Source organism: Protopterus annectens, chromosome 13.part0 (genome assembly GCF_019279795.1).
Source record: "Protopterus annectens isolate FY-2018-M chromosome 13.part0, PAN1.0, whole genome shotgun sequence".
Taxonomy (NCBI): domain Eukaryota; kingdom Metazoa; phylum Chordata; order Ceratodontiformes; family Protopteridae; genus Protopterus; species Protopterus annectens.
This window is the reverse complement of record NC_056747.1, coordinates 502,608,705-502,634,787: the sequence shown is the minus strand read 5'-3', so window position 1 is coordinate 502,634,787 and position 26,083 is coordinate 502,608,705. Positions and strand designations below refer to the sequence as shown.

General features: G+C 38.2%; 1 protein-coding gene across 1 annotated transcript in view; it reads left to right on the top strand.

Annotated features, from left to right (window-relative positions):
• Nucleotides 1-26,083, top strand: part of LOC122787923 (dynein beta chain, flagellar outer arm-like) — a 5,188,001-nt gene that overhangs the window by 1,620,665 nt on the left and 3,541,253 nt on the right. Inside the window, exon 40 of the mRNA XM_044054850.1 lies at nucleotides 14,675-14,896. Coding sequence (XP_043910785.1) covers nucleotides 14,675-14,896 — 222 coding nt within the window. The remainder of the gene's footprint in view (nucleotides 1-14,674; nucleotides 14,897-26,083) is intronic.

Here is a 26,083-nt window from a genome sequence, read left to right as displayed (position 1 = left end):
GTTTGGCCTATTCGTCATAAAATTTGCGTTTTTCTGGCAAATCACTGAAGACTGAAGTAATCAAATGTCATGCATTAGAATTTCAGACTTAATTTCCTTCCAAAAATCCATGCAAAGACAAATCCTGTTGTTCTAGCACTTTCCAAGTCTGTAAGAGCAATATTTAAAATCTATCCCTATTTTTGGGTCTTTGCCCCCTCATTATTTTCGGGGTTTGTCCAGATTTCTTGTGCTAAGAGGTTGAGAGTTATGGTATATAATACCCTAGCTTGGGGGGGGCAGGTTAGTCATTTAACTTGATCAGGCTTCACCCTGAAATTTGGTTACAGGAGACACGAGCCTGAATGCTGTGCACAAGCTACTAGACTGCTGAAGGAATTTTGAGTTTCAATGGACACAAGAGCCTGAATCCTGTAGTCTACACCAACTACCAGAATGCTGATGGAATTGTGAGTTTGAGTTTCAATACATTTTCAGGGAATTAGGAGTTTCAGTACGTTTTCATAGAATTGTGAGTTTCAAGGGAAGAGAAGTTTACTGTTGCTCATGCTAAGTCTGTTTTCAATATGCAAATGTTTTGTTTAGCAAATGGCAGTCACTGTTTGTGCTGTAGAATTTGAAAGCAGTGTTAGTAGCATAATTGCTTTTGGTGTAGAAGGCAGTGGATTCTACTCCCAAACCGTAAAAAATAGATGGAGTGCTGGTATTGCAGTGCCCTTTCAATTGCTGATTATTTGTACATTTTAAGGGAGATAGGGGGTTCTGCACTCTTGAGTGTGTCCTCCTTTGTATGTGATGCCTACTAACTATGAACTTGTCTGTTAGTTAATCCCTATGGCAATATTACCAGCTTATGAAATGTTTTTAATCAGGCCCCAGTGGCCTAATGGGTAAGGCATTGGCCTCCTAAGCCAGGGATTGTGGGTTAGAGTCCCAGCTAAGGTGACATAAGCTGGTCTTTTCAGGCTTGTTGGCTGTTGGTGAAGCACCCACCAAGAGGAGAAAATGCTGAGAGAAGAGAGGAGCCACTTTTGAGACTTTAAGTATTTTTCCTCTGTTTATTTGCTAAGTTTTTCTGCATAGCTGCCTATTTTGAGCATTTTCTGGCTTGTTAAATTTGATTTCTGCATTATTAACTGTATTTAGAGCACAACCTAGAGCTGTTTACTGAATTTCCTGTTTGCACTTATTTTTAAAATCGTTTTTCCTCAAAACTTGCATTTTATCTGTCTTTGGCCTAGCACTCTTGTGTGGGGTCATTTACTGCACTGTTATAACTTGTTGATACTTGTTAACCTCTGCTATCTCTGTAAAAACAAAAAACAAAAAAAAAAAATCTTGCTTTTTTCCCACTTTTCTGAGATTTAAAAAAGTTCAGTTACAGGCTTGCTGTTCTTGAACAGTTTGTAAGTTTCTGTGAGGCCATTTTTTACTTGGGCTAAAGGAAAGTCTCTCTGTTGATCAGTGGCAGTGAAAAACATTGAGCAGCCTGCCTGCCCCTGTGGGAGTGGTTACTGACTTGAAACTGTAGTTTTATTGGCCATTTTGGGTCAATTCCAAAACTCCTTCATTTTCCTCTCTTAAAACCTGGTTGCCTCGTGGTTTTGGTGTCTTTTCAGGCTTGTTGGCTGTTGGTGAAGCACCCACCAAGAGGAGAAAACGCTGAGAGAAGAAAGAAGCCACTTTTGAGACTTTAAGTATTTTTTCCTCTGTTTATTTGCTAAGTTTTTCTGCATAGCCGCCTATTTTGAGCATTTTCTGGCTTTTTAAATTTGATTGCTGCATTAGTAACTGTATTTAGAGCACAACCTAGAGCTGTTTACTGAATTTCCTGTTTGCACTTATTTTTAAAATCATTTTTTTTTTCTCAAAACTTGCATTTTATCTGTCTTTGGCCTAGCACTCTTGTGTGGGGTCATTTACTGCACTGTTATAACTTGTTGATACTTGTTAACCTCTGCTATCTCTGAAAAAACAAAAAAAAAAATCTTGCTTTTTTCCCACCTTTCTGAGATTTAAAAAAGTTCAATTACAGGCTTGCTGTTCTTGAACTGTTTGTAAGTTTCTGTGAGGCCATTTTTTGCTTTGGCTAAAGGAAAGTCTCTCTGTTGATCAGTGGCAGTGAAAAACATTGAGCAGCCTGCCTGCCCCTGTGGGAGTGGTTACTGACTTGAAACTGTAGTTTTATTGGCCATTTTGGGTCATTTCCAAAACCCCTTCATCTTCCTCTCTTAAAACCCTCTTTTGCGCAGTTTTGAGCATAGCGCAACAACGGGCAGCGCCACCTAATTGGGTTTAAACTATTCCTGGCCCCACAAAGTCTGCTCTTCACTTTTTCGCTTAGAACTGCTCTATCTCTCAATTTAAAGACCCTATTCTCATTCTAGGGCCCTTCACTGGCCCAGTTAAGTAATCCTACAAGTTAGCACTATTAAACCATAAGCACTACTTACTCTTATACTCTCTACGATTACCCTGTCCTCTATTGGTCTGTCTTAAATTCAGTTTCCCTGTTACTCTAGCATGTCCAAAGGTTAGTCAATGGTTTCCTCTCCAGTCCAGCTGGTGAATCTGGGAATTTTGAGGCAATGTTACAACTGTGGGAATTTTGAGGCAATGTTACAACTGTCTCATGTACACGGACAACCCTCTCCTCCTCCAAACAGGTTCAAATATATGTGAGAGAGGCTGAGCTCTCTCATCTCAAAACTGGTGTAACCAGTCAGGAGGAGAAGGTAACCTCACACAACACAATTCCAGTATCACATAGTCCCACCACATCAGCGAACCAAACACATAAATACACAAAAACATACTCGGAGGCTCTAAATAAAAATCTACCTAAGCAACAGAGACCTCCAAAGCAGACATCCAAGCAAACGCTACCTCAAAACAAAACACACACAACACATAACTCACAAAGTCAGTGTGCCAAGCAGCCACAGCCCTTAAGGCTGAATAAGGCTGAATAACACACTTGAAACTCTTGTTATAGGTGACTCTATTGTCAGACACACTGACGTCCCGCTCATCAGGCTGAATAAAGAGAAGGTCACAGTGAGCTGCCTGTCGGGTGCTAGGATCCGACACATAACGCAAGCACTCAGGTCACTCCAAAGCAAATACAAATATGACTCAGTCATTGTACATGCTGGTGTGAATGACCTGAGACGTACCTCCCTGGACTACATGAAAAGAGACATAGAGGAGCTCTCTGATCATGTAGCCCAGGCTGGTATGACCCTGACCTTGAGCAGCATCTTACCCTCACCTAGAATGATGCCACAGTACAAAGACAAAATGATCGATTTTAACAATTGGCTAAAATTTTGGTGTCATTCAAAGGGGATCCAGTGTCTGTCAGCCTGGGATGACATGCTCGACAAGCCACGTTGCTTCGCTAGGGACGGCTTGCATCTGTCACCACTGGGCTTTTGGATATTGGCAAAGGCTCTTGCCACCCCCATAGTGCCTTTTTTAGGCAAGGCTCAAAAGTCAAACCCACCCCCATAGACAGCACAAGGAACAAGAAACTAAGGGTAATGCTGCTAAACTCCAGAAGTCTTAACCTCAAGATGCACGCACTCGAAGCTCTCCTCAGTATGGAGAACATGGATATCTGCGCAGTGACAGAAACCTGGTTCAAGGCTCCAGAGAGCACCCCAGCACTACCAGGCTATACCTTGTATCATGCTTTTCGGCCCCAAAACCCGGACCGAACCACAAAAAAAGGGGGAGTTTCCATATTTATCAAGGATATCCACACCTCCAGGTTAGTGGCATTGCACGAAGTATCAGAAACCATCCATGTGCAACTAACAGTGGGCAAGACTGCTTTTCAGTTTATAGCATCCTACAGATCACCCTCTCAAAGTCAGGAATCCCATTCGGCTTTCCTGAAAACATTGGAGAACATGAAGATCTCTCCGAACACCATTATATTGGGCGACTTCAACTACCCAAACATTGACTGGGAGCACTACTCAAGCCCCAGCACCTTAGCCCAAAGATTCCTGGAAATTATAAACTCAAATGCTATGGAACAACTAGTCACCACTCCCACAAGAGGGGACAACATACTAGACCTGATCATTACCAACATGGGGACCCTATGCTTCACACCAGAAGTATATCCCTCATTGGTAAGATCAGACCATAAATTAATTTCACTGGATGTCCACATCCCGACCCCACCCCCAGCCCAGAAAACCACAGTGAAAAACTTCTCAAAAGTGAACTTCTCACTTCTCAAAACTGAAGTGGAATCCTTCAAGGCCCCAGGGCCAGTGGAAACTACAGCCCAAACTGCAGAATCCTATATAAATGCATTCTATGGATATCTCCAGGAATGCATGGATCATGCTATCCCAAACAAAACCAAGACCCAATCATCCAAAGGCAGGCGTCCATTCTGGTGGACCCCTGCCATAAATAAACTGTACAACAGGAGGAGGAAGCTACTATATGATAGAGCAAAATCCCTAATAGGGAAGGCATCTCTGATCAGTACTAGCAAAACATTACGATATCTCATAAAATCCTCCAAGGCCAGCTTCGAGAGAAAAATTGCACAGGACACCAAAGACAATCATAAGGCTTTTTTCAGTTATGTTAGAAACCTGGGATGCAACTCCCAGACTTGTTCTGAGTTGATTCTAAATGACAAAAAATACACTGAACCCACAGACATCGCCAATATCCTGGCAGACAGGTTCAGTGCAAACTTCTCCACCCCCTCCCCCCCAAAAGAGCAAGTATCTATTCTGGCAGAGGGCTGCCTCCCAAACATCTCAGATGCTCAGGTGAAGGCTGCCCTCTCCAAAGCAAAAAACACTGCTTCCATGGGACCAGATGGCGTCCCAGGTTGCATCCTACATGAACTACAAGAGGAACTAATCCCTCAAATAAAACGGCTATACAATCTCAGCCTCACTACAGGATATGTGCCCACAGAATGGCGTGCAGTAACAGTGGTCCTACTCCACAAAGGTGGAGCCTCTACAGACCCTGGAAACTATCGCCCCATAAGCCTGACTAGCTTAGTCTGCAAGGCTATGGAGAGGATCATCATGGAGCTCATAAACAAAGACATTGGGGACCTACATACACTAGATCCTACCCAGTTCAGCTTTGTCAAGGGCAGATCCTGCCTTTTGAACCTGGTTGACTTCTTTGAAACAGTCACCAAAGCCATAGATGAAGGGAAGGTAGTCCACACAGCCTATCTGGACCTTGCAAAGGCATTTGACACAATACCCCACTCGGGCATCATAGATAAGCTATCCAGCTTAAATATAAACCCCTATGTCACAAGATGGGCCGCAAACTGGCTCAAAGACAGAACCCACAGAGTGAGAGTTGCTGGAGCCATGTCAGACTTGAAACCGGTCACAAGTGGTGTCCCACAGGGTTCTGTCTTGGGATCACTCTTGTTCGGTATATACTTTTCTGAGGTACATGCAAACATGGGAGGACTATGGCTCACCAAGTTCGCAGACGACTGCAAACTGGGCGCCATAATCAACTCTCCAGCTGACACAAACATCCTTCAAAAAGGTCTCACAGAGACAGATAACTGGTGCCAGCTCCATGGTTTAAAGCTAAATGCCAAAAAATGTATAGTCATACCCTTTGGCAAAAACAATGTGCCCACAAATTACCACATAGGCAGAAACCCATTAAGTACAGAGAAAGTTATTAGGGACCTGGGGACCCAAGTTGATAGCAATCTCTCCTTTGAAAACCACATTGCCAAAGTGGTTAGAAAGACCTTCTACATAGCCCACCTCATCACGAAGGGTTTCACATCTAGATCAAGAGAAGTAATCGTGCCCCTTTATTCATCCCTCATCAGGCCCATCATAGAATACAATGCCCCTTTTGGGATGTACCTTACCCGACACCTGCAGCAATTAGAAAGACCCCAAAAGTATCTCACCAAGAGGATCAAGGGTCTCAAACAGATGCCATATGCTGCTCGGTTAAAAAAACTCCAGCTCTACTCAGTTGCATACTGCCTACTTCGAGCCGATCTATGCCTGACATACAAAGCTATGTCAAATCCAGAATTAATGGACATGCTCCACCTCAGTAAATCTAAATCCCTTAGAGCCACACACTCGAGGGACTTGAACCTCAGCACAGAAATAAATAGAACTTGCTGGAGGGACAGGTTCATAACCCAGAGGCTCCCTTCACTCTGGAATAGAATTCCAGTTCATGTGAGGCAGAGCACCTCACTGAACCTCTTCAAGAAGAATATCGATAAGTGGATGGGGGATCGTAGGTTTGTCCCAGGGATTACTACCATGTCACTATTAGACAGAGGCACAGTAAACTAAACCTTAAAAAGGGCACAGTATACTCAAATCAAGAGGTGGCGTAAGCCGTACAGAATCGGGCTAGGCTTATAATTGCCCCAGGGCAGATAGCCTAGTATGAACCTATGAACCTATAATGTTAATCAAAGCCAACCACAACGTAGCAGCAAATGATACCAGGATAGGCTGGATTCTTGCACCCAAACAGTACTCTTTATTTGTACCAACAAACAATGTTTAGCGCTTTCATCAATATAAAATGACTTCCTCAGAACACAATACATAAAAAATCACTCCCTTATATATTTATAAAAAAACGCCTTTTTCACCAATTAATCAATTAGTGACTGGATTTCTTAAAGGAATAACATACCTCCCATATTCTGCCCAATACTTTTTTTATATTACCTTAAAATTTCATAAAATATATGCTCAATCAATAGACATATACTCATTTGAGTAAAATAATTACATCTGGACTAGAACTTGATGTCACTTTTACAATAAAAATCATCATTTACACAACGAAAACCTATGCATTTTTTATATAAAATTATACTGTTTCTTAGTTAACAAACAAGACTATATACATTACTAATATTAACACCATACCTTTCCATGAAATAAAAATACATTTTATGTATAATAATGTAATAAATAGTAAATAAATATAGTAATTTATGTTGTAAAAATAAATACCTAGACATAATTCATGCAACAATACCTGATAAATCAGTACTATGACTGTATGTACTTTCTAAATGTATTTTCAAATGTTTATATTATATTTTATATATTTTATTTAATAAATAATTATGTTCTAACTAGGGGTTTAGTAGGGATCATTTCATTCAATCCTGGGGGTGTGGCTGCATCAAGTCTTATCTGCCACTTGATCTCTTTCTCACCCTCTAGTGCCTTGATGTTCCCCCCTCTAGGATTTGGTAGTATCACTTCAAGGATGGCAAATTTAAAACCAATACATTGTGGATTATTAATCAGATGACGTGATAGGGCATTATTAATGTCGTGTTTTCTAATGCAGTACATATGATCGTATATTCTGTTTTTGAAACAACGGTCAGTTTTCCCAACATAATAATTCATACATGTATCACATATTCCTAAATATATTAAATGCTGGGTCTGACAATTTCCATGACAGAAATTTACCTTACTTCTAATGCTATTCTTTAAAGTAATAAAAGGTGCCTCAAATATGTATCTACAAAAATTACAGTGTCCACATTTTTTGGTACCCATTTTTGTATTTTCCTTTTCCTTTGATAACTAGATTTCACTTCGATTATTCTCTTCAAATTGTTCCCCGTTTTATATACAAATTGGGGTCTACTGGGTAACTTTTCTTTTATTGTTATGTCACTTGTCAGTATGTTCCAATTGGACATAATAATGTCTTTGACTTCCTTAGTATGCTTGCCATATTTTAATATGCATGCTTTGGTATATTTATCATTACCACTACTATTGCTAATAGTATTGTTACTATCTGTCACCATGGTTTCCTGTAATCCAATACCCAAGAGAGGCTGATACGTTTTGCCCCATTCTTGAGATACATATGAAGTCACATCTTTAATCATATCGTGGGGATAGCCTTTCTCCTTAAATAAACCACCAATATATGACAATTCCTGTAGCATGCATTTCTTAACTGATGTCATCCTGGCAGCTCTAATGCACTGCCCCCTTATTATACTCTGTTTGGTAATATAGGAATAGGCACTATCAAAATGCAAATATCCATTGCTGTATGTGTCCTTCCTATAAATCCGAGATTGGAAGGCCTTCCCATCACTATATAGATAAACATCTAAATAATTAATCCCCACGGTATCACATTGATATGTAAACTTAAGATAACTGGTGGTATTATTGATGTAATCTACAAACTTAAATAATTCTTCTTTTTCTCCTTCCCAAAGAACAAAGATGTCATCCAAATAACGGACATATCTCCTAATATATGACATCCAGTTCGTCTCAAAAACAAATTCCCTTTCCCAATCAAGCAACACCAAATTTGCGTAGATGGGGGCACAAGCTGTCCCCATTGCTACGCCTGTCTTCTGTCTATAGTACTCCCCTTCGAAAAAGATATAATTATGATCAAGTACTATATCCATAAATTCAATAAGTAGGGATATATCATCCTGTCCCAATCCACTGTACTTGTATATACTACTGTGAAATCTATTCATGCCATCAATCTTGGGGATACATGAAAAAAGATCCTGTATATCAATAGTTACAAAAACAAGATTGGGACTCCATAGCTCTTGCTTGAAAATTCCCAAAAATTCCCAAGAATCCTTCATAATATGCTCAACAGTATTGTACATATTAAAAATATGAGAGATAACGGCCCAACGGATTAACGCACCAAGTACCTGGTAAACAAAGGGTAAATTCAGTGCAAAAGGCTAGGTACCTGTGCGTGAAGTGGCTTCTATACAGATATTGTAAGATAAATCCAAGATGAAGTTCAGTTTCAAATGTTCAATCAAAAACAGAACCTGTTTGATGTAAATCCAAACAATTTATTGTGCACGAACTGACAGAACAAAAACAGAGATGAGCGCTTTCACTAAAGTTAGCTTCTTCAGATCATTACATTCTCATTTTGTGGTAATGCTTTATATAGTATTCTCATTAGTTGTTAATTAGGAAATTGGTATCAATTAAATAATTCCATAGGAAAAGGAGGGAGAATATTACATTCAAACAATTATGAGTGAAGCGTCACTGCAGAATATCATAACAAACACCAAACATCAACTACAGATAGAGTTTATATAACATGTTATACTACATTAAGACATTAAAACATTAAAACATATTAAAAACTGTTATAAACATTAAGAGAGGGAGGGTTTTACTATGCAAAAAAATCATTCAAAAAAATCATTAGACCCTATATGTGGGATATTCATATGGAGCGTGGATTCCTCTAGTGTTAATATATATTCTATTATGCTGTATAAATGAGTTAACCTTGATTGATGTGGTAAAAAAACTTTTTTGGATATGTGCTACTAAAGTCATGATATTATGCCCAAAGGATAATAATTTATAGTATTTAATTTATTTCTTAGGTGGGATGAAAAGCATATCAAATGATGAATCATGATGAAATAAATGAAAATGTAAAAACTCCTTATATATAAATAAATAAATAAATATGTTAATGAGAATATGAATGAGAAATATATATATAAATATGATTATTAAAAATATATGAAAATGGTTAAAACTTGATTAAAATATATATATACTTATGACCTATATGTGTGTATGTGAAATATAAAATGTAGATGTGTAGATATATATATAATATGATATGGTATTAGTTGGTATTATGGATGAAATTAAAAAATATATATATATATATATATATAAATGATGAATTGATGAATGAAAGTAAATTTATGATTGGATCTGGTTAATAATTAATTAAAATTAAAATTAAAACTTAATTGTGTAAGTGTATATGTATGCGTGACCAGCATGGGTATGTATGAAATATAACTTATATATATAAGTAATGTTATCATATCACTTATATCAGTTATGTAACTATGACACGATTGAGTGATGTATGTGATATCCTAATATATCTATACTTAAGTGACTGTGTGGAAAATGTATGTATATATATATATATATATGTAAGGAGTGTAAGCATATAAATATATAAGTAGATGGTTATAAATATTTGATGATTCTATGAATGTGTGAATAAATAAATAAATAAATGAATATAAATGGTGTGGATAAATATGAAAAGGTGTGTGTGAATATATGGAAATATGTATTGGTAACTATGAAAAAGAGATTTGATTGCATGGATATATATATATGTATATGGATTATGTCAGGGTAGATGAGCTATCATATATAAAATGTAAGCGTATGAAGGTATGAATCATTAAAATATGTATCAAGATGTATATTATGTGGAATATATGTGAAAAATGTATGGGTATGTGATATCATATTAGAATGCCAGTAGGAAGCATTAAGGGAAAAGTGGGGTGGATGGTCGAAAAATATAAATATGATGAATATAGTATAGATGATATAGATATGGATGCTCATATATAAGTATGTAATGGAAATATAAAAATAGGTATGAGTATGAGCCATTGCTTTATTTGATATGTCTTCTTTGCTTTAGGTATGGTTTGAATGTAATATTCTCCCTCCTTTTCCTATGGAATTATTTAATTGATACCAATTTCCTAATTAACAACTAATGAGAATACTATATAAAGCATTACCACAAAATGAGAATCTAATGATCTGAAGAAGCTAACTTTAGTGAAAGCGCTCATCTCTGTTTTTGTTCTGTCAGTTCGTGCACAATAAATTGTTTGGATTTACATCGAACAGGTTCTGTTTTTGATTGAACATTTGAAACTGAACTTCATCTTGGATTTATCTTACAATATCTGTATAGAAGCCACTTCACGCACAGGTACCTAGCCTTTTGCACTGAATTTACCCTTAGTATTGTACATATGTTTCAGTTTTTGATGAATAACTTTACCTAAAGGGAATGCTATGCTGGCACTTCCCGAGATTATTGGTCTAAATGGGGGATCCAACATATTTTTGTGAACTTTAGGGATGCCTGTGATTGTTGCCAATATAGGGAATTCCACTTTGAGGTACTTGTATAAATCCTCATTTATTCTGTTTTCCAACAAAAACTCCTCTAGGTATGAGTCTATTCGACCATGGGCTATATTTACCTCATTGAGGGAAGAGACTTCGTATTGCGAAGAATTATTTAATAATTCAAAAATCTTACTTATATATTTTTCATGATCATATAAAACAATTCCTCCCCCTTTGTCTGCTGACATGATTCTGATATTTTGTTCACATAATGTGTCAACAATAGTGTGTACTTGTTGACTCGTAGCACGATCTCTTTTGTTATACTTGTATTTATTATGCCTATAATGTTACATTGGCAATTGATTCTTCAAGGGCAGTAGGCACTGAATTTGTAGATGAACCCCTGAAATGTAAAGTTGTTTGTTAGTAGCAACCTCTTTATTAGTCATAGATCTCTTTAATGTGGAATTATTCAGATGACTTTTACTTCTGCAGATATTGTGCTTATAAACTGATATTGGTGGATTGTAATGACAGATGTCTGAGTGGCCTTTTATGGTTGAAATTTTCTGAAATGGGTGGTTTTGTCATTATTGGTTCATACATTTTGTTTCATTGCTTACTGGAAGAATGTTCAGTAGTACAAATTTCAAACACATCTAACAAGTGGTGCTGGAGTATAATTTAATGCAATCAGGAAGGTGAATCAAAGAACACATACATTTATGCATGGTCCTTAAAATGTGTGCAAGGAACCTATGGTTTGAAAATGGCCGAAAGGTAAATTTAATCCTCCACTGGCAAGATGCATTTTCTTTGAATGTGGGTTTTAATGCTGTTTCAATGAATGTGAGTTTCAAGGGCAGACAAGTTTACTGCTCATGCTAAGTCTGTTTTCATTGCACAATTATATTGTTTGTTTAGCAAATGGGTATTATTGTTTGTGCTATTTTATTTCAATAACTGTAATCATTGTAGAAGTAAATAAGAATGCAGCGTGCACACTGACAGGTTTAAACAGTGTTTGTGGTAACTGGAGAGAAATAGCCAAGTAGTAGAACACTGGAATGGCTAGGGACGGGCTGCTGACAAGAATGAAAAAATACTGTGGGAGAGGGCAGTAAATGTCCGGGGTTATGGGAGGTATGAGGGGTGCATCATTGGTCTGGCCCTCCAAAACAGTCCCAGTTTGTCATGTGGCCACTTGGGAAAATTAATTACCCACCCCTGGTTTAGACTTATACTGATCACTGCTGTAGTAGTCTAAGGTATATGGGATTATTTCCTGCTAATGATATAACAGACAGCCAGTTTCGGGCATCTTTGTTATGACCAAACTGCCTGTCAGCCCGAGTTTAGCTGACTAAAAGACAAGTTTGGGCAACAAACCCTTCAGAGATTTACTGCTGCTGAAGAATAGACTCCTGAGGCTTTTGAAGATTGATGTTTGGTTTGTGCTGTTCTTTTGCTGGACAGATAAGCTTCCTTTGGGGAAAAAAAATTCCAGACAATGATTTATTTTATTAATATTTTCCTCTTCAGGAAAGTTATTTTAAAGGAAGGAGTAACTGACTGTCACAAGACTGTACTTACTGTACTTCTAAAATGGAGTGCCTTTTTCATGTCAGTTTTGAAGTTGTTTAAAGTACTTTCTACTGTGTTTGTCTGTGAAAAAAGTGACTTTTAAAGACTTAGTTTTTACAGGCATTTGCTGCTTGTTTTCCCCAAAAAAGAGGCTCCAATTTTGGCTTGACCATGGAAAAGTCTGTCAAACCTATGGTCCAGCCTTCTTCCAACCATACAAAGAAAAAGTTAAGCAAACAGCCTTTGCCTTCACAGCAGGCAAGTAATTTGACTCAGCCACAGGTGGATGACTCTACTGTGGTTATTAGTTGTACCTCACACCACTCATCTTTGACCCATGATTCCTCTGTTGTAGCACCTACAGCCACTATGGACTTGAGATTACCTATGTCCTTTGTGGCTGCTGGGGGCCTGTCAGTGGGCAAGGGAGGGCCACTCTTGTCTTTTGTGGAAGAGGGAACAGGTTAGACTTTCCTGTTTAGTCAGAATGTCGTGCCCATCATTGGTGAAGCTATTGCTGCCATTTATAACATTGTTGTCCTCATCTTTTCTGTCAAAAAGAAACAGAAAGCCAAACATGTACCTCCTTATCTTCAAATTTCCGTAGACAGGAGTAGTTTACTGGGTTTGGCTAAGGTTTATTCAGGCTTTTGATTATTTGTATTTATTGAAGAAGGATACCTCTTTTTTCCTGAATAAATTCAAGATTAATGAATCTGGGCAGGAAGATGAAGGGACAGATACAGATTTTCTCCACAGTTTTCTGATTCAGACACAGAGGAGAGCAGAGTTTCTGATTCTCACTTTGGTGTTCATTTGTCTTTATTATTATATTATTATTTTCAGAATGTGTCAGAAAAATAGTACCAAAAGTACCTTCAAAAGTTCTCTTTCTTAGATAATTATGAGACCAGGTTACCACAATAGGTCTACAGTTCATTGATTCAAATTTATTTTGAAGGAGGGTATAAATAAGGGCATCAAAGCCCTCTGTCATGTCTACAGTTAATTCTCCAGTAAGTATTCTGTTATTATTATAAATCATACTGCTAACTTTGTATAGGGCCAAGAAGGTACTTTTTGGCGTGCAGTGGTGCAGCAGCAGTGTTATTTATTTATTTATTTATTTATTTATTTATTTCCAGTTTGATAACCGAGGGGGTCCACTGGGCCCAGAGGGCCCGTTTTTAGTGGAGGCCCGGGGAGAAAAGCTCCGTATTACATACAATTAAAACAAGCATAGACTTTTACATTTAGGCCTGGGGAGAAAAGCTCCGTATTACATATAATTAAAACAAGCATACATTTATGCAATTATACATACAATTATAAATGTTTTAGAAAACAAATGTAAAATTATATATGGAGTTGTATCAAATTGAAAAGGTGCACAAAGAAAGGAAGAAAAAGGGGAACAAAATTAACAGAGAGAAGGGATAGATAGCTATGTACAATATTTACATGGTAACCATTCTTTAGATTCAGAGCAAGGCAGTTGTAGGGGGAAAAAAAAATCACAGCAAGAGGTTATCTGGTTCGATTCTCGGCTGGGGTGCCTTTTCATGTGGAGTCTGCATATCCTCCTTGCATTTGTCTGGGTTTCCTCCGGTTTCCTCCCACATTACAAAGACATGCATCTGGAGCGTTTCTCCTTGGGCCTCTGCTGAAAATTGGCTTTGTTCCAAGTCGGACTTTCCCGGTTAACAAATGTTAAATAAATAAATAAATAAATAAAAGTCCCCATGTCTTGAATCTGTTAAGAGACCATAATTGTTAGTATGACCAATGATTTGCTCATAGCTTCTTTTCTCAAAAAAATTAGCAACAGTGCAGGGATTAGAGGAGGGTCTAAAATCTTGTAGTGGGCTGGGATTGGCAGCTTTCATTTATATTGCTTTTATACTATCTTGCTTTTTGTTTATTAAAGTGCATCATTCCTATGACAGCTAATTCAACATTTGCAATTCCCTCTATATGTTTAGGGATACTTCTCTTAAATCTTTAAGGTATTCTTTTCTTTACTTTTATCATTCTCCATGTTATATTTGTAAGTGTATTGTGGCATAATATGCTTTTTCTGAATATGTAAAGCTTTAACTACATTAATAATTTAATATGCTTTGCAGGAAAGCGTATCAGCCCCAGTGTGATGAAGGAGGAGGACGATGAAAGCAAAGTAAAGGATGTACCAGAGAAGTTACAGATTTGCGATATCTACAGACCAGTGCCTTGGGAGCTCAGTACTGTTAGCGAAGTTTTACACCTTACTACTCACATTCAGTTTACCAACAAGTGCAAGACCTGTGTCAGTGAATGGAATGGAGGAAGCAGCAATGTTTTCCAGGCAAGTATGGGAGCTTTGTAACTACTTTTTGTAAGCACAGTTGACCAACAGTAGGGATTAGGCACCCTTGGCCTTTTTATTATGTTTTTTTTTTTAATTTATAGATTGTACAATATGCATTTTTTTGTTTACATGAAAAAGTAGCAACATGGTTTTTAATTATTGCATTTATGTTAACTGTGTAAGATTCCAGGAACTTTTGTCCAGAAAGATGTTTGTGAGCTTAGAAATGAAAATTAAAAAGGTGTTTTTGTACTTCATCTGCTAGAGCATTTTATAGTCTGGAAGCATGCGTTCTGGTTTTTTCTTTCCATAATCAACTGATATTTTTAACTAATGAATACAATAATAAGAAAGCAGCTCAGTTGAAAGAAAGCATGCCATAACTGTAATACCTCCAAGCTTACATGTTTCAACATGCATCATAATTCTCTCACATGTAATGTACTTTTGATATATTACTAAGGTTATCCATTCCACTATTATGTACTTTCCAGATTCTTCTTTAACAAGTCTAACATTGCAGTTCTACTAGATGTAGAGTAGACATGTTATTAATGTCTCTATGTGATGGGATGTGATGCATAAAGTCTCATGTTAACTTTATTAACCCTATAACTGATATAATCTGAAAAAAATATATTTTGTAAAGTGTAATCCAAGACAGTTGAAAGGATTACCTCCTTGGATATATGTAATTAGTAAACCCTATTTATATATATATATATATATATATATATATATATATATATATATATATATATACATGTATATATGGATTCACTAGACAATCTCGAAATACTGAAATGTCAAATTTCAGTATTTCGAGACTGAACACCCAAAACCTTGAATAGCACAATCGCGACCATACACACACACACATACACAAACCAACACATAAACACACACACATACACCTACCTAACTACACTAAAACAAACAAAACAACACACACAAACACAACATAACACACACACACATCTACCCTACCTATAACAGGGGGGAAAGCCCCCCTGCGCCCCCCCCTACTTATATATATTAACTCCAAGGTCACACTAAACACACAAAATACACCACTACACACACTCACACACGCTAAAATCCCTACCCAATACCCTTACACAAATATCACTTACCTGAAACCCCACATAAATCCACAAACCGCACCACACATCATGAGCGAGACACCACAATAGCGGATTCGACATTTCTGCATTCGACATAGTGCAGTTTCGTGTAACTGCACTTTCGACTATTCAGTCTCGAAGTACAGAAATTTGACATTTCAGTACTTCGAGATTGTCTAGTGTATCTATATATATATATATATATATATATATATATATATATATATATATATATATATATATATATATATCCACACATACATGCATACACAAAGTTTAGTACACACAGATAGCAAAATCAAGAGGTGAGACCCAGTATGTGAATCCATTACTTAACTACTCAGCTAAATGCTGAGAAGTGACAAATGACGTGGCACACATCTTTCACTAGAAACTCCATCTTAAAGCTACACCTTATGCAATTATGCTTACAAACAAGCACATGTGTGTGTTTACATACACTTCCTTCCCTTTACTTTAAAACAAAATATGTAATAAGTATTTTTGTTTTAATTGTAAATACATGGATTGTAATTCACTATGACTATACTTGTCTTGTGAAATAAACGAATACAGAATTAATAAGGTGAACTCCATACTTTCAGTATTTTTACTTTAACAGGCAATTTACATTAAGGGTCATAACTGTAGTAAATAGTCATCTCCTTCTTAATTTGACAGTCAGATCTCTGATGTTATCTAGATATAAGCAGATCTCTTTTCAAAGAAATATGTGGAACAAAATCTTACTGTGAAACACCAGATCACTGCTCATTAACAACTGTGCTAGATAAAGGCCCAAAGATGGAAGAGGTGAATTTCTGTAACACAGTATAAATAGATAGCAATCCCAGTACTTACATATTTTACACTTTCTCATAAGATTTTTACCTGTTTGTACATAAATCTTTACTTGCCAATTACTTGGTACATGTCAAGCACTAGAGTAAAATGCCTAAATTCTCATTGTTTAGAAAATCTATGAAATTAATGACCCATGACTTATAGTCCATTATCAAATGTTACTCTATATAGAACTTTCTACCAAAAATAAAGTTTAGAACTGTGTTAACTTTGTGATTATTTTCATGTAGCTGTTCATATTTTGTGCATTTTAAATGGTGACCGACACTGACTAAATATTAAGCATCCTTTTCATGAAACACATCTGCTATAGCATTCATATTGTAAAGATTCAGTTTTTCTTGTAGCAGCAAATTTTCAGTCTGATTCTGATTCCAAAATGTATTGCAGGCTTCACATCTTTGAACAAGTTCCTTAGTATTCTCAGTCATTATAGAATCATTGGAAGTTACTGTGCTAATGACCCTATTGCCATTACAAGCCTAGCTAAGTTCTACCCTTATTTCCATGATCAGCACCTATTGCCCCTGTCCAAGAGGGACACAGGTGGAACCCCCAAGATAAATTTACGGTTACCCATCCAATCGTCTAAATTGCTTTTGAAGAGGGCCAGTGAGGCGCTCTGTTTGACATGCAGTGTGAGTCTGTTCCAAAGGCATGATAACCTCTGAGAGACAAATCTGTCCTTCCAGCAGGTTCTATTAATGTTACATACCAGGTTAAGGTCTTTAGAGCGAGTAGCCCATGTGCCATTTGACTTGTGGATATGCAGCATTTCCAATAAATCAGGGTCAGAGATTGCCTTATATACAAGGCAGAGATTGCCTCTGAGTAGTCTGTATGAAACAGAATAAAGTGGCAATGATTTCAGAGGATCTACATAGGACAGATGCTGGAGACCTTGAATTTTCCTTCTGAGGACCCTTTGTGGACTGTCCAATTGCTGCATGTGTTTAGAAAGGTACATATCAAAAGGGGCATTGTACTCAATTGTTGGCCTGATGAGGGAAGAGTACAGGGAGGTTATAACTTCTTTTTTTATGGAGGCAGTGTCCTTACATATGAGATGAGCAGTATAGTATGCCCTTTTTACCACTCTGGAGACATGGTGATCAAATGTAAAGTTGCTATCAATCTGTGTGCTCAGGTCTCTCTCCACTGAGTGCGTACTTAGGTTGTTGCTATTGATGTGGTATTTAGCAGGAATATTGCTCTTACTGAAAGGGATGATAATACATTTTTTGCATTGAATTTAAGGATATGACTTTGTTTGAGTAAGACTGTTTTGTAAGATGTTGACATTGTTTGGAGATTCTAATATGACTCACAGCTTGCAGTCATCAGCAGACTTTGTCAGCCACAGACCTTTAGCTTTTGCTTGTACTTCAGAGAAATAGATTCCAAACATTAGAGGTCCCAGGACTGATCTTTGTGGAACATCACTGGTTACAGGTCTGATGTTGGTGGTGGATTCCCCTATTTTGAGTAAATGGGTTCTATCAGTGAGCCAGTTAGTGACCCAACTAACGATATTAGGGTTGATTCCTCACTGGGTGAGTTTGTCAATGATGCCTGAGTGGGGGAATAGTGTCAAAAGCCTTGGCTAAGTTTAGGTAGGCTGTATGCACAGATTTCCCCTCATCCAGGGCCTTGGTGACTGTCTCAAAGAAGTCCACCAGGTCTAACTGGAGGGATCTCCCTTTGACAAATCCAAACTGAGTAGTGTCAAGTGTTTGGAGATTGCCTATATCTTTGTTGATTAGGACCATGATGATTTGCTCCATGGCCTTGCAGATATGGCTAGTCAGGCTAATAGGTCTATAGTTCCTGGGGTAAGTGGAAGCATCACCTTTGTGCAAGGGATTAACAGTGGCTGTTTTCATTCAGCTGGAACGAGGCTGGTGCTTAGACTGTGATTTAAAAGAGTACCCAATGGTGTTGCTAATTCTTGTTGGAGCCCATGTAGGACACAGCCTGGGATGTTATCCCATCCCATAGATGCTGTGTTTTTGGCCTTAGAGAGGGCATTTACAACATGCTCTTTAGAGATGCAAGGTAAAGGACAGGCGGTAGGGATGTCATGGGGTACATGGGGCAGAGACAGGGGAGTGAATTTTTCACAAAACTTGTCAGGTAACAGGTTAGCTATATCCACAGGCTCAATGTATGTGGTATCAATAACTACCATTTTGGCACAAATCTAGGCCTTTCCTTTTAAGTTATGGATGTAACTAAAGAATGCCTTATGGTTGTCCTTAGTTGAGGAAGCTAATTTGGATTCATAGTTAGGTTTGGAGGACTTCACAAGAAGTCTTGTTTGCTTGTTTAAGCTGAAGAGGGAGTGTTTCCAGTTTAGGGCTTGCTCCCTCTTACTCTTAGACAGCAATTTCTACCTCTTATTGTAAAGCCTGTTAATGGTATTTGTTCACCAGGCAGGTTTGCTCTTCCTTGGGGAGGTTGTTTTGGTCCTATCAGGTACAGCCGAGTCAATACAGTTATACAGGTGTTTGTACAAAGCATTGGTGTAAAACTCGGCATAGTTGCCAGTTCCATCTGAGGAGGGAGGTGCATTGAAGCTATATATGCCATCCTGTAAAATGTTATAATTTGTTTTGGAGAATTTTTTTAGTTTAGTTGCTGCTAGGGGGGATCTGGTGTGATAGTTACTTTGTGTGAGACTGATTTGTGGTCATAGCTCACCAGGGAAAACCTCACAGTGGGGGTGCTACAGTGGTCCCCCATATTGGTAAACACCATATCCAGGATGTTGACACCCCTTGTGTGAGTGTCAACCAGATGGTTCAGGGCATTGCAGTTAACGAAGCTGAGAAACCGTTGGGGAAGTGAGTTTGAGCATGAGTAATTTACCTGTCAATGGATGGGTAGATAAAGTCACCCAAAACCAAGGTGTTCGGCTGTATCTTGATAGACTCAAGTAGATCCAAATAGGCAACATGGGTGCCCTGATTTATGGAGGGGGTCCTATAGCTGGCAATGACTTGAATAGGTGTCCTACCAACTGTAATTGCACCTGAAGTATCTCCAGGGAATCATACTGTTTAACCAATCTGTAGGTGTATTTATCTTTAATGAATATTGATATAATGCCTCCTTTAGTTTTCATGCCTTCAGTTTGTGGTCTGAAGGAAGTATAACCCGGTATGGCTGGGATGTTCTCCACAGCCTTGAACCAGGTCTCCGTGACTACACAAATGTATGCGTCTTCCACTGCTTCCGGTGAGTGCAGTTTCATGTTAAGACTCGTAGCATTTAAGAGCATATCCTTGTTGTTGTTTTTTAGATGGAGTTTTTATATCAGGAATTTTGTCCTTGAGAAACTGGCTAAAAATGTCACTGTGGGGGGTGGCAAGAGCCTTAGCCAGTAGCTGAAATCCCAGGGGTGACAGATGAAGACCATCCATGGCAAAGCATCGAGGTTTGTCAGTCATGTCATCCCAGGCTGTAAGATTCTGGATCCCCTTGGAATGACAGCAGAATCCAAGCCAATTATTGAAGTCAATTATTTTCTGTTTGTATTGAGGCATCATCCTATGTGAAGGTTAAATGCTGCTTAAGGCTAGGGACATACCTGCCTGACATTCATAATGTGAGAGCTCAGTCATGTTTCTCTTCATATAGTCCAGAGAGGTAAGTATCAAGTTGTTCAAACCAACATGGACTACAGTGGAGTCATAACAGTACCTGCTGTTGAGAGACTTCAGTGCATGTGTGATATGGCAGATCCTGTTACCTGACAAACAGCCAACCGTGACCTTTTCGTTATCCAGCCTGGTGAGAGGGACATCTGTTTGTCTTACAATGGCATCACCTATGACTAATATGTTTGGTTTTGTGTTTTACCTTAAGGGCTTGACAGGTGGGCCACTAGTGCTTGAGCTATTATGTGCATTGTGTTCTGCAGAGGAAGTATTATGTGCAGTGTCTTTGTGTTTGGGAGGTCTCTGGTGTTTTGGTATGTTTCTGGTGAGGACCTCCACATATGTAGTTATGTGTGATGTGGGTTTGGGTGGAGTAGGAGGTGAGGGGTGCATGCTGACAACCCTCTCATTGTCATATATACTGACAGGTGTGTAAGAGAGCATGGATTCATGATTCTTAATATAGTTCCATCTCTCACATGTTGAGTTTGTGTGGACTAGGAGTAGATGGCTGTCAGTCAACATGAGGCAGTTGCTACATGCATCAGGATGCCCATGTCGACCAAGCTGGCTGGGGAAACTGTGGGAAATTGTCCATCCATAGTGTTAGATAAATTTATATGGTCAGGCAAAGAGGTCGCAATTAAGAATGGCTAGTGGGTGAGAGGTGTGTTGGTAGCTTTATTTATTTATTTATTTAATTATTTAACATTTATTAACTGGGAAAGTCCAACTTGGAATAAAGCCAATTTTCAGTGGAAAAACACTCCAGATGCATGTCTTTGTAACATGGGAGGAAACCGGAGCACTTGGAGGAAACCCACATGAATGCAGGGAGGACATGCAGACTCCACACAGAAGGCACACCAGCTGAGAATTGAACCAGAGAACCTCTTGCTGTGAGGCAACAATGCTATTGCTGCACCACTGTGCCGTCAACCTGCATCTTTGAGGCTAGGCTTAGTGTTTCATATAACATTAGAGCAGGGCCATGAAAAACCTCTGGAGGACCACAAGCAAAATGTTAAGGAAAAATTTAACAAGCAAAATGTTTGTGTCTCTAACCACCAACAATAACTACCGCTACATGGCAGTGCATGATGGTGCACTACAGACAACTAAGCTTTAACATATGGCTTAAATAAAACAAGAAATAGAAATAACCCTTTTAACTCTAACTAGCCAATAAGGATGCTCTCTCTGAGCTGTAGTCCAATTACCCTTGATTAGATGGGAGCCAGACCGCACTCGCCTCCCACAAGCATGCAGAAGGGCCTTCTTCAACAAAGATGGCTTGAGTTTGATGCTCATAAGTTACAAAATAGACCCAGAAACAGCAAACCTGGAAATGGGATATGCTACAGCTGAACTAGTATAGTATGCAGTAAAATGTGGCAAAAAACAGGTCAGACAATCCAAACAGGCAGTAGAATACAAATACAACTTAAAAGTGCAATATAAGAGCAAAAGCAGACACTTATAGTTAGTTGGAAACAACGTATGCCTCAGATCTTTCAGTGTCTCAGTGAACACCTGCTTTAGTGCTCAAGTGATACCAAACAGTCTAGATTCAGCAAGACTGAATCTGGCCTATGATATGAAATTCAGAAGTACTAGAAATTCAGAGTGCATAAAATTACAGTCACAACAGCAAAAAACAGTTTAACTAAAGCGGCAGTTCAGTAGGATACTATTCTCAAAGTGCAATATAGGCTGATAGGCCACTAATGTATGAAACAGTGATTTCTTTCCTGCAGGTATACCAATATATTACTCATAATTCAAAGTTGTGTACAAATTCTGTTCATGCTTCTTTTAACTCATTACAGCAGAAAGTGCCTCCAGGTGTTTCTGCAGTTACCTCTAGGCGTCAAATATTGCTTGTTCATATTTGCATTAATAATTCCAAAACCATGCTACATACACGGTGTCAATCTTTTATCTTGAAGCATACATGATGGTAAACACAGCTGTACTGATATTTGACCTCTGTCGATGAGTATTTGTTAGAACTGTAAGGTGATAATTTTATTTTTAAAGACTCAAGCCACACCCACTGGGAGTTAAAGGTACACACTCAAAAGAGCTCTGCTGGTGGGAATGAGTTAATTAGATAAAACAGGAAATACACTCTAATATCTTGATAGACTGATTTTGTGTTATTTGGACAGCTATTCGTACCAATATCTGATCACTGCAATAGCATTTCTATGTCCTCTCTTGTAGAGTTTTGCAGCTACCCAAGCTTCTTAATTGAGGCAGACAACTGAGAAATGAGTCATAATATGATTTTCATATCTTTCTCCACCCTGTCCACTGCAGAAAAAACTATTCTCAGTGTATCTGATCTGTGTAGTGTCTGAGACATAGTTTAAAGTGGTGGAGTACTCCAGTTGTGCAGGGCTATACTACCTACCACACCTTTACACCAGCCACTGCGCAGAGAAAAGATAGAGGTGTCTCAATATTCATCCATTAAAGACTCACATCAAGGCTGGTTAAGTAGAGCTTCTTCATGTCCAAATTACTAACAGGAAGGCCCCTTACCATATATTGGCTAGCTATAGAACTCCATCTATGTCTCAAGAAAGCCAGAACATATATTTGCAAGAGCTGGAGTCTTTCAGTATTAATTCCAATAGCATATTCCTCTGTGATTTTAACTAACTATGTATTGACTGTGAAACTTACACCACAAATGCACAAGCACAGAGATTTTTGGACTATTATCAAAACAAATACCCTAGAACAATTAGATTACCCAGTTGTGGAAACAGTATGTTGGGCCTTGTCCTTATCAATATAGAGGCATGTTGCATCATCCCTTGCATGTGATTGCCCCTTGTTATGTCTGACCACAAAGCAGTCTCATTTAAAATAACATTGAAATCAGAGGCCCCACTCCACCCATGGTACCTTTCTCTCTAAAACAAACTGTCTACTCCGAAGTGATACTTTGGCAAGCTTCAAATTCCCATGAAACCCTTAAAATTCTGCTGCTTATGTTGAATTATACACCACTGAACTATACCAGCACGTAAACAGCTGCACTGATCCCTAAAGAAGCAAAAGTAGGGCAAACCCCAGAAACAAATGCCTACAATGGAACTATAATATCAACAAACCATGCAATAAAATGAAGAAACAATTAACCAAAAATGGGAAAAGCAATTCCAAAAATGATAGACCTTTTATCATTAAATTAAGCAAACAAATGAAGTGCCTTGTTTAATCCACTAAACCACATTTGAGATGAAGAAAGCCACCAGACTAAAGATAATAACAAGGTCTTTTCCAGCTCTTAGAAATCTACGGAGCTCAATGCAACAATGTGATGAGTTGATTGTGAACAATGACACCTTCACTGAAGCTGAAGATATAACTAACCTACTGTCTAATTTATTCAACTCAAACTTTACCCCACTCTCCCCCTCTTTTTCTCAAGAAATACCTGAAACCAATGCCCCCCACACATCTATCATACATGACTAAGTCCTAAAAGCACTTTCTAAAGCTAAAAATACTGTACTGATGGTCCTGAAAATATCCCCCAGATGCAGCCTGTATAGCATGAAGCATGATTGTGTTAAGCCCCTAACAACGCTGTTCAATTTCAACCTCAACACAGGCTTTGTACCAAGTAAGATGAGAACAGCAACAGCCATCCCCCTGTACAAGGAAGGACCATTCATTGATTGAGCAGTTACAGGCCCATAAGTTTGACCAACCTCATATGTAAAGCCATGGAAAGGATTATCATGGAACTAATCAATAATGACATAGGGGACCACCAAACTCTGGTTCCATCTCAGTTCAGATTCATCAAGTGCAAGTCATACCTACTTAACCTGTTGGACTTTTTTGAAGGAGTCACTAAGGCAATGGATGAAGGTAAACCAGTGTATGCCAACTACCTTGACCTAGCCAATATCTTTGACATAATCACCCACTCGGGCATAGTAAAAGAGTTAAGCAAACTAGGAAAAAAACCTCCATTACCTACTGGATCACCAACTGGCTCAAGGATAGAATGCATGAGATCAAAATAGGAGAAGCTACAATCACAAAAAGACCAGTCACCAGTGGATTCCCCCAGGACTCAATGCTGGGCTCTCTCCTGTTTGGCATTTACTTCTCTGAAGTTAAATCCAGTACTAAAAGACTTTGGCTGACTAAGTTTGCAGATAACTGTAAACTGGGTGCTGTTATAGAATCCCCAAAAGACTTAGCCATTCTGTAGGAAGGCTTGCTCCAAGCAAAGAACTGGTGCCAGAATCATAGAGTAAAGCTAAACTCCAAAAATGCATTATCATATCCTTTGTGTAGTTGGCTTCCCTGGGAATTACCACATTGAAAATGTACCCCTAAGAGTTGAATCATTTGTTAGGATTTGGGCACTTAAGTGGACAGCAGCCTTATTTTCAATTAATATGTGTCCATAGTGGTGAGAAATTCTAGCCATATTACACTGCTTATTAACAAAGGGATGACATCCATCCTCTTTCAACCCTCATAAGGCCAGCCATTGAATATAATACCCCCTTTTGCATATATCTGCCCAGACATATGCGACAGCTTAAATGCCATCAGAGATACCTTACAAAAAGGGCACACAGCATAAACAATTTGCCAAACATTGACTGTCTCAAAGCCTTATTGCTGCACTCTGTCTCTTACAGACTGCTAAGAGGCGACCTACATGTGTCAGACAAAGCATCTTTTGATGGACCTACAGCATGTCAGGAAATCAAATTATATTAAGAATACTTGGCCCAGGGATTTAAACCTTCATCATCTACAGCATGATTTGGAGAGAGCGGTATATCTTTCAGAGGATACCACTGCACTCCTCATCCACATAAAACAAAACAAAAAAAAAATCCCTGCCCATATTCAGGTATAATTTGGATACTTCAGGGCTGCCCCCTAATCTTCTAATGGATGTAAGCAGCTACTAAATTACATATACCAGTCTTGGAGTCCATATAAATAGCTATTGTATTAGCTTAGTCATTATCACTATATGTAATAACAATCTAGTCCATGAAGGGGTAAGGGTGGCCTGGAAGGGCAGACAGCCTATTACTTAAACTATGAACCTCTGATATATGCATCAGTTTGCCAGGTTTGTATTGAACTTGTAAATCATATTACTGCATGCTCAGAGACATTATTTGTAGCCTTGTAACAGCTTTATGAAGTCACCTTGAAAATATTTTACAGTAGCTGATGATCTGAATCTACTGCAGCTGACTTGATGTAAGTAAACTTTAAATATTATATGTTTTTCAAAGCAATTGATTAAACCCTGCTGTCAGTCATAATGCAACAACATTAAATAAAAAACATTTCACGTGTATGACCTTTTGTTACTTTAAAGGTCTGGGTGGGAGGAAGACTGTAATAAAATCCGTTTTATGCTCAGAACTCTTATACTTTGTCAAATTTGCATTAATCAAAGTATAAAAAATCAATTACCATAAAAGTGTGCATCATTTGAAATACACACTGGCAAGCAGTCAATGTATTATGTACAATTCA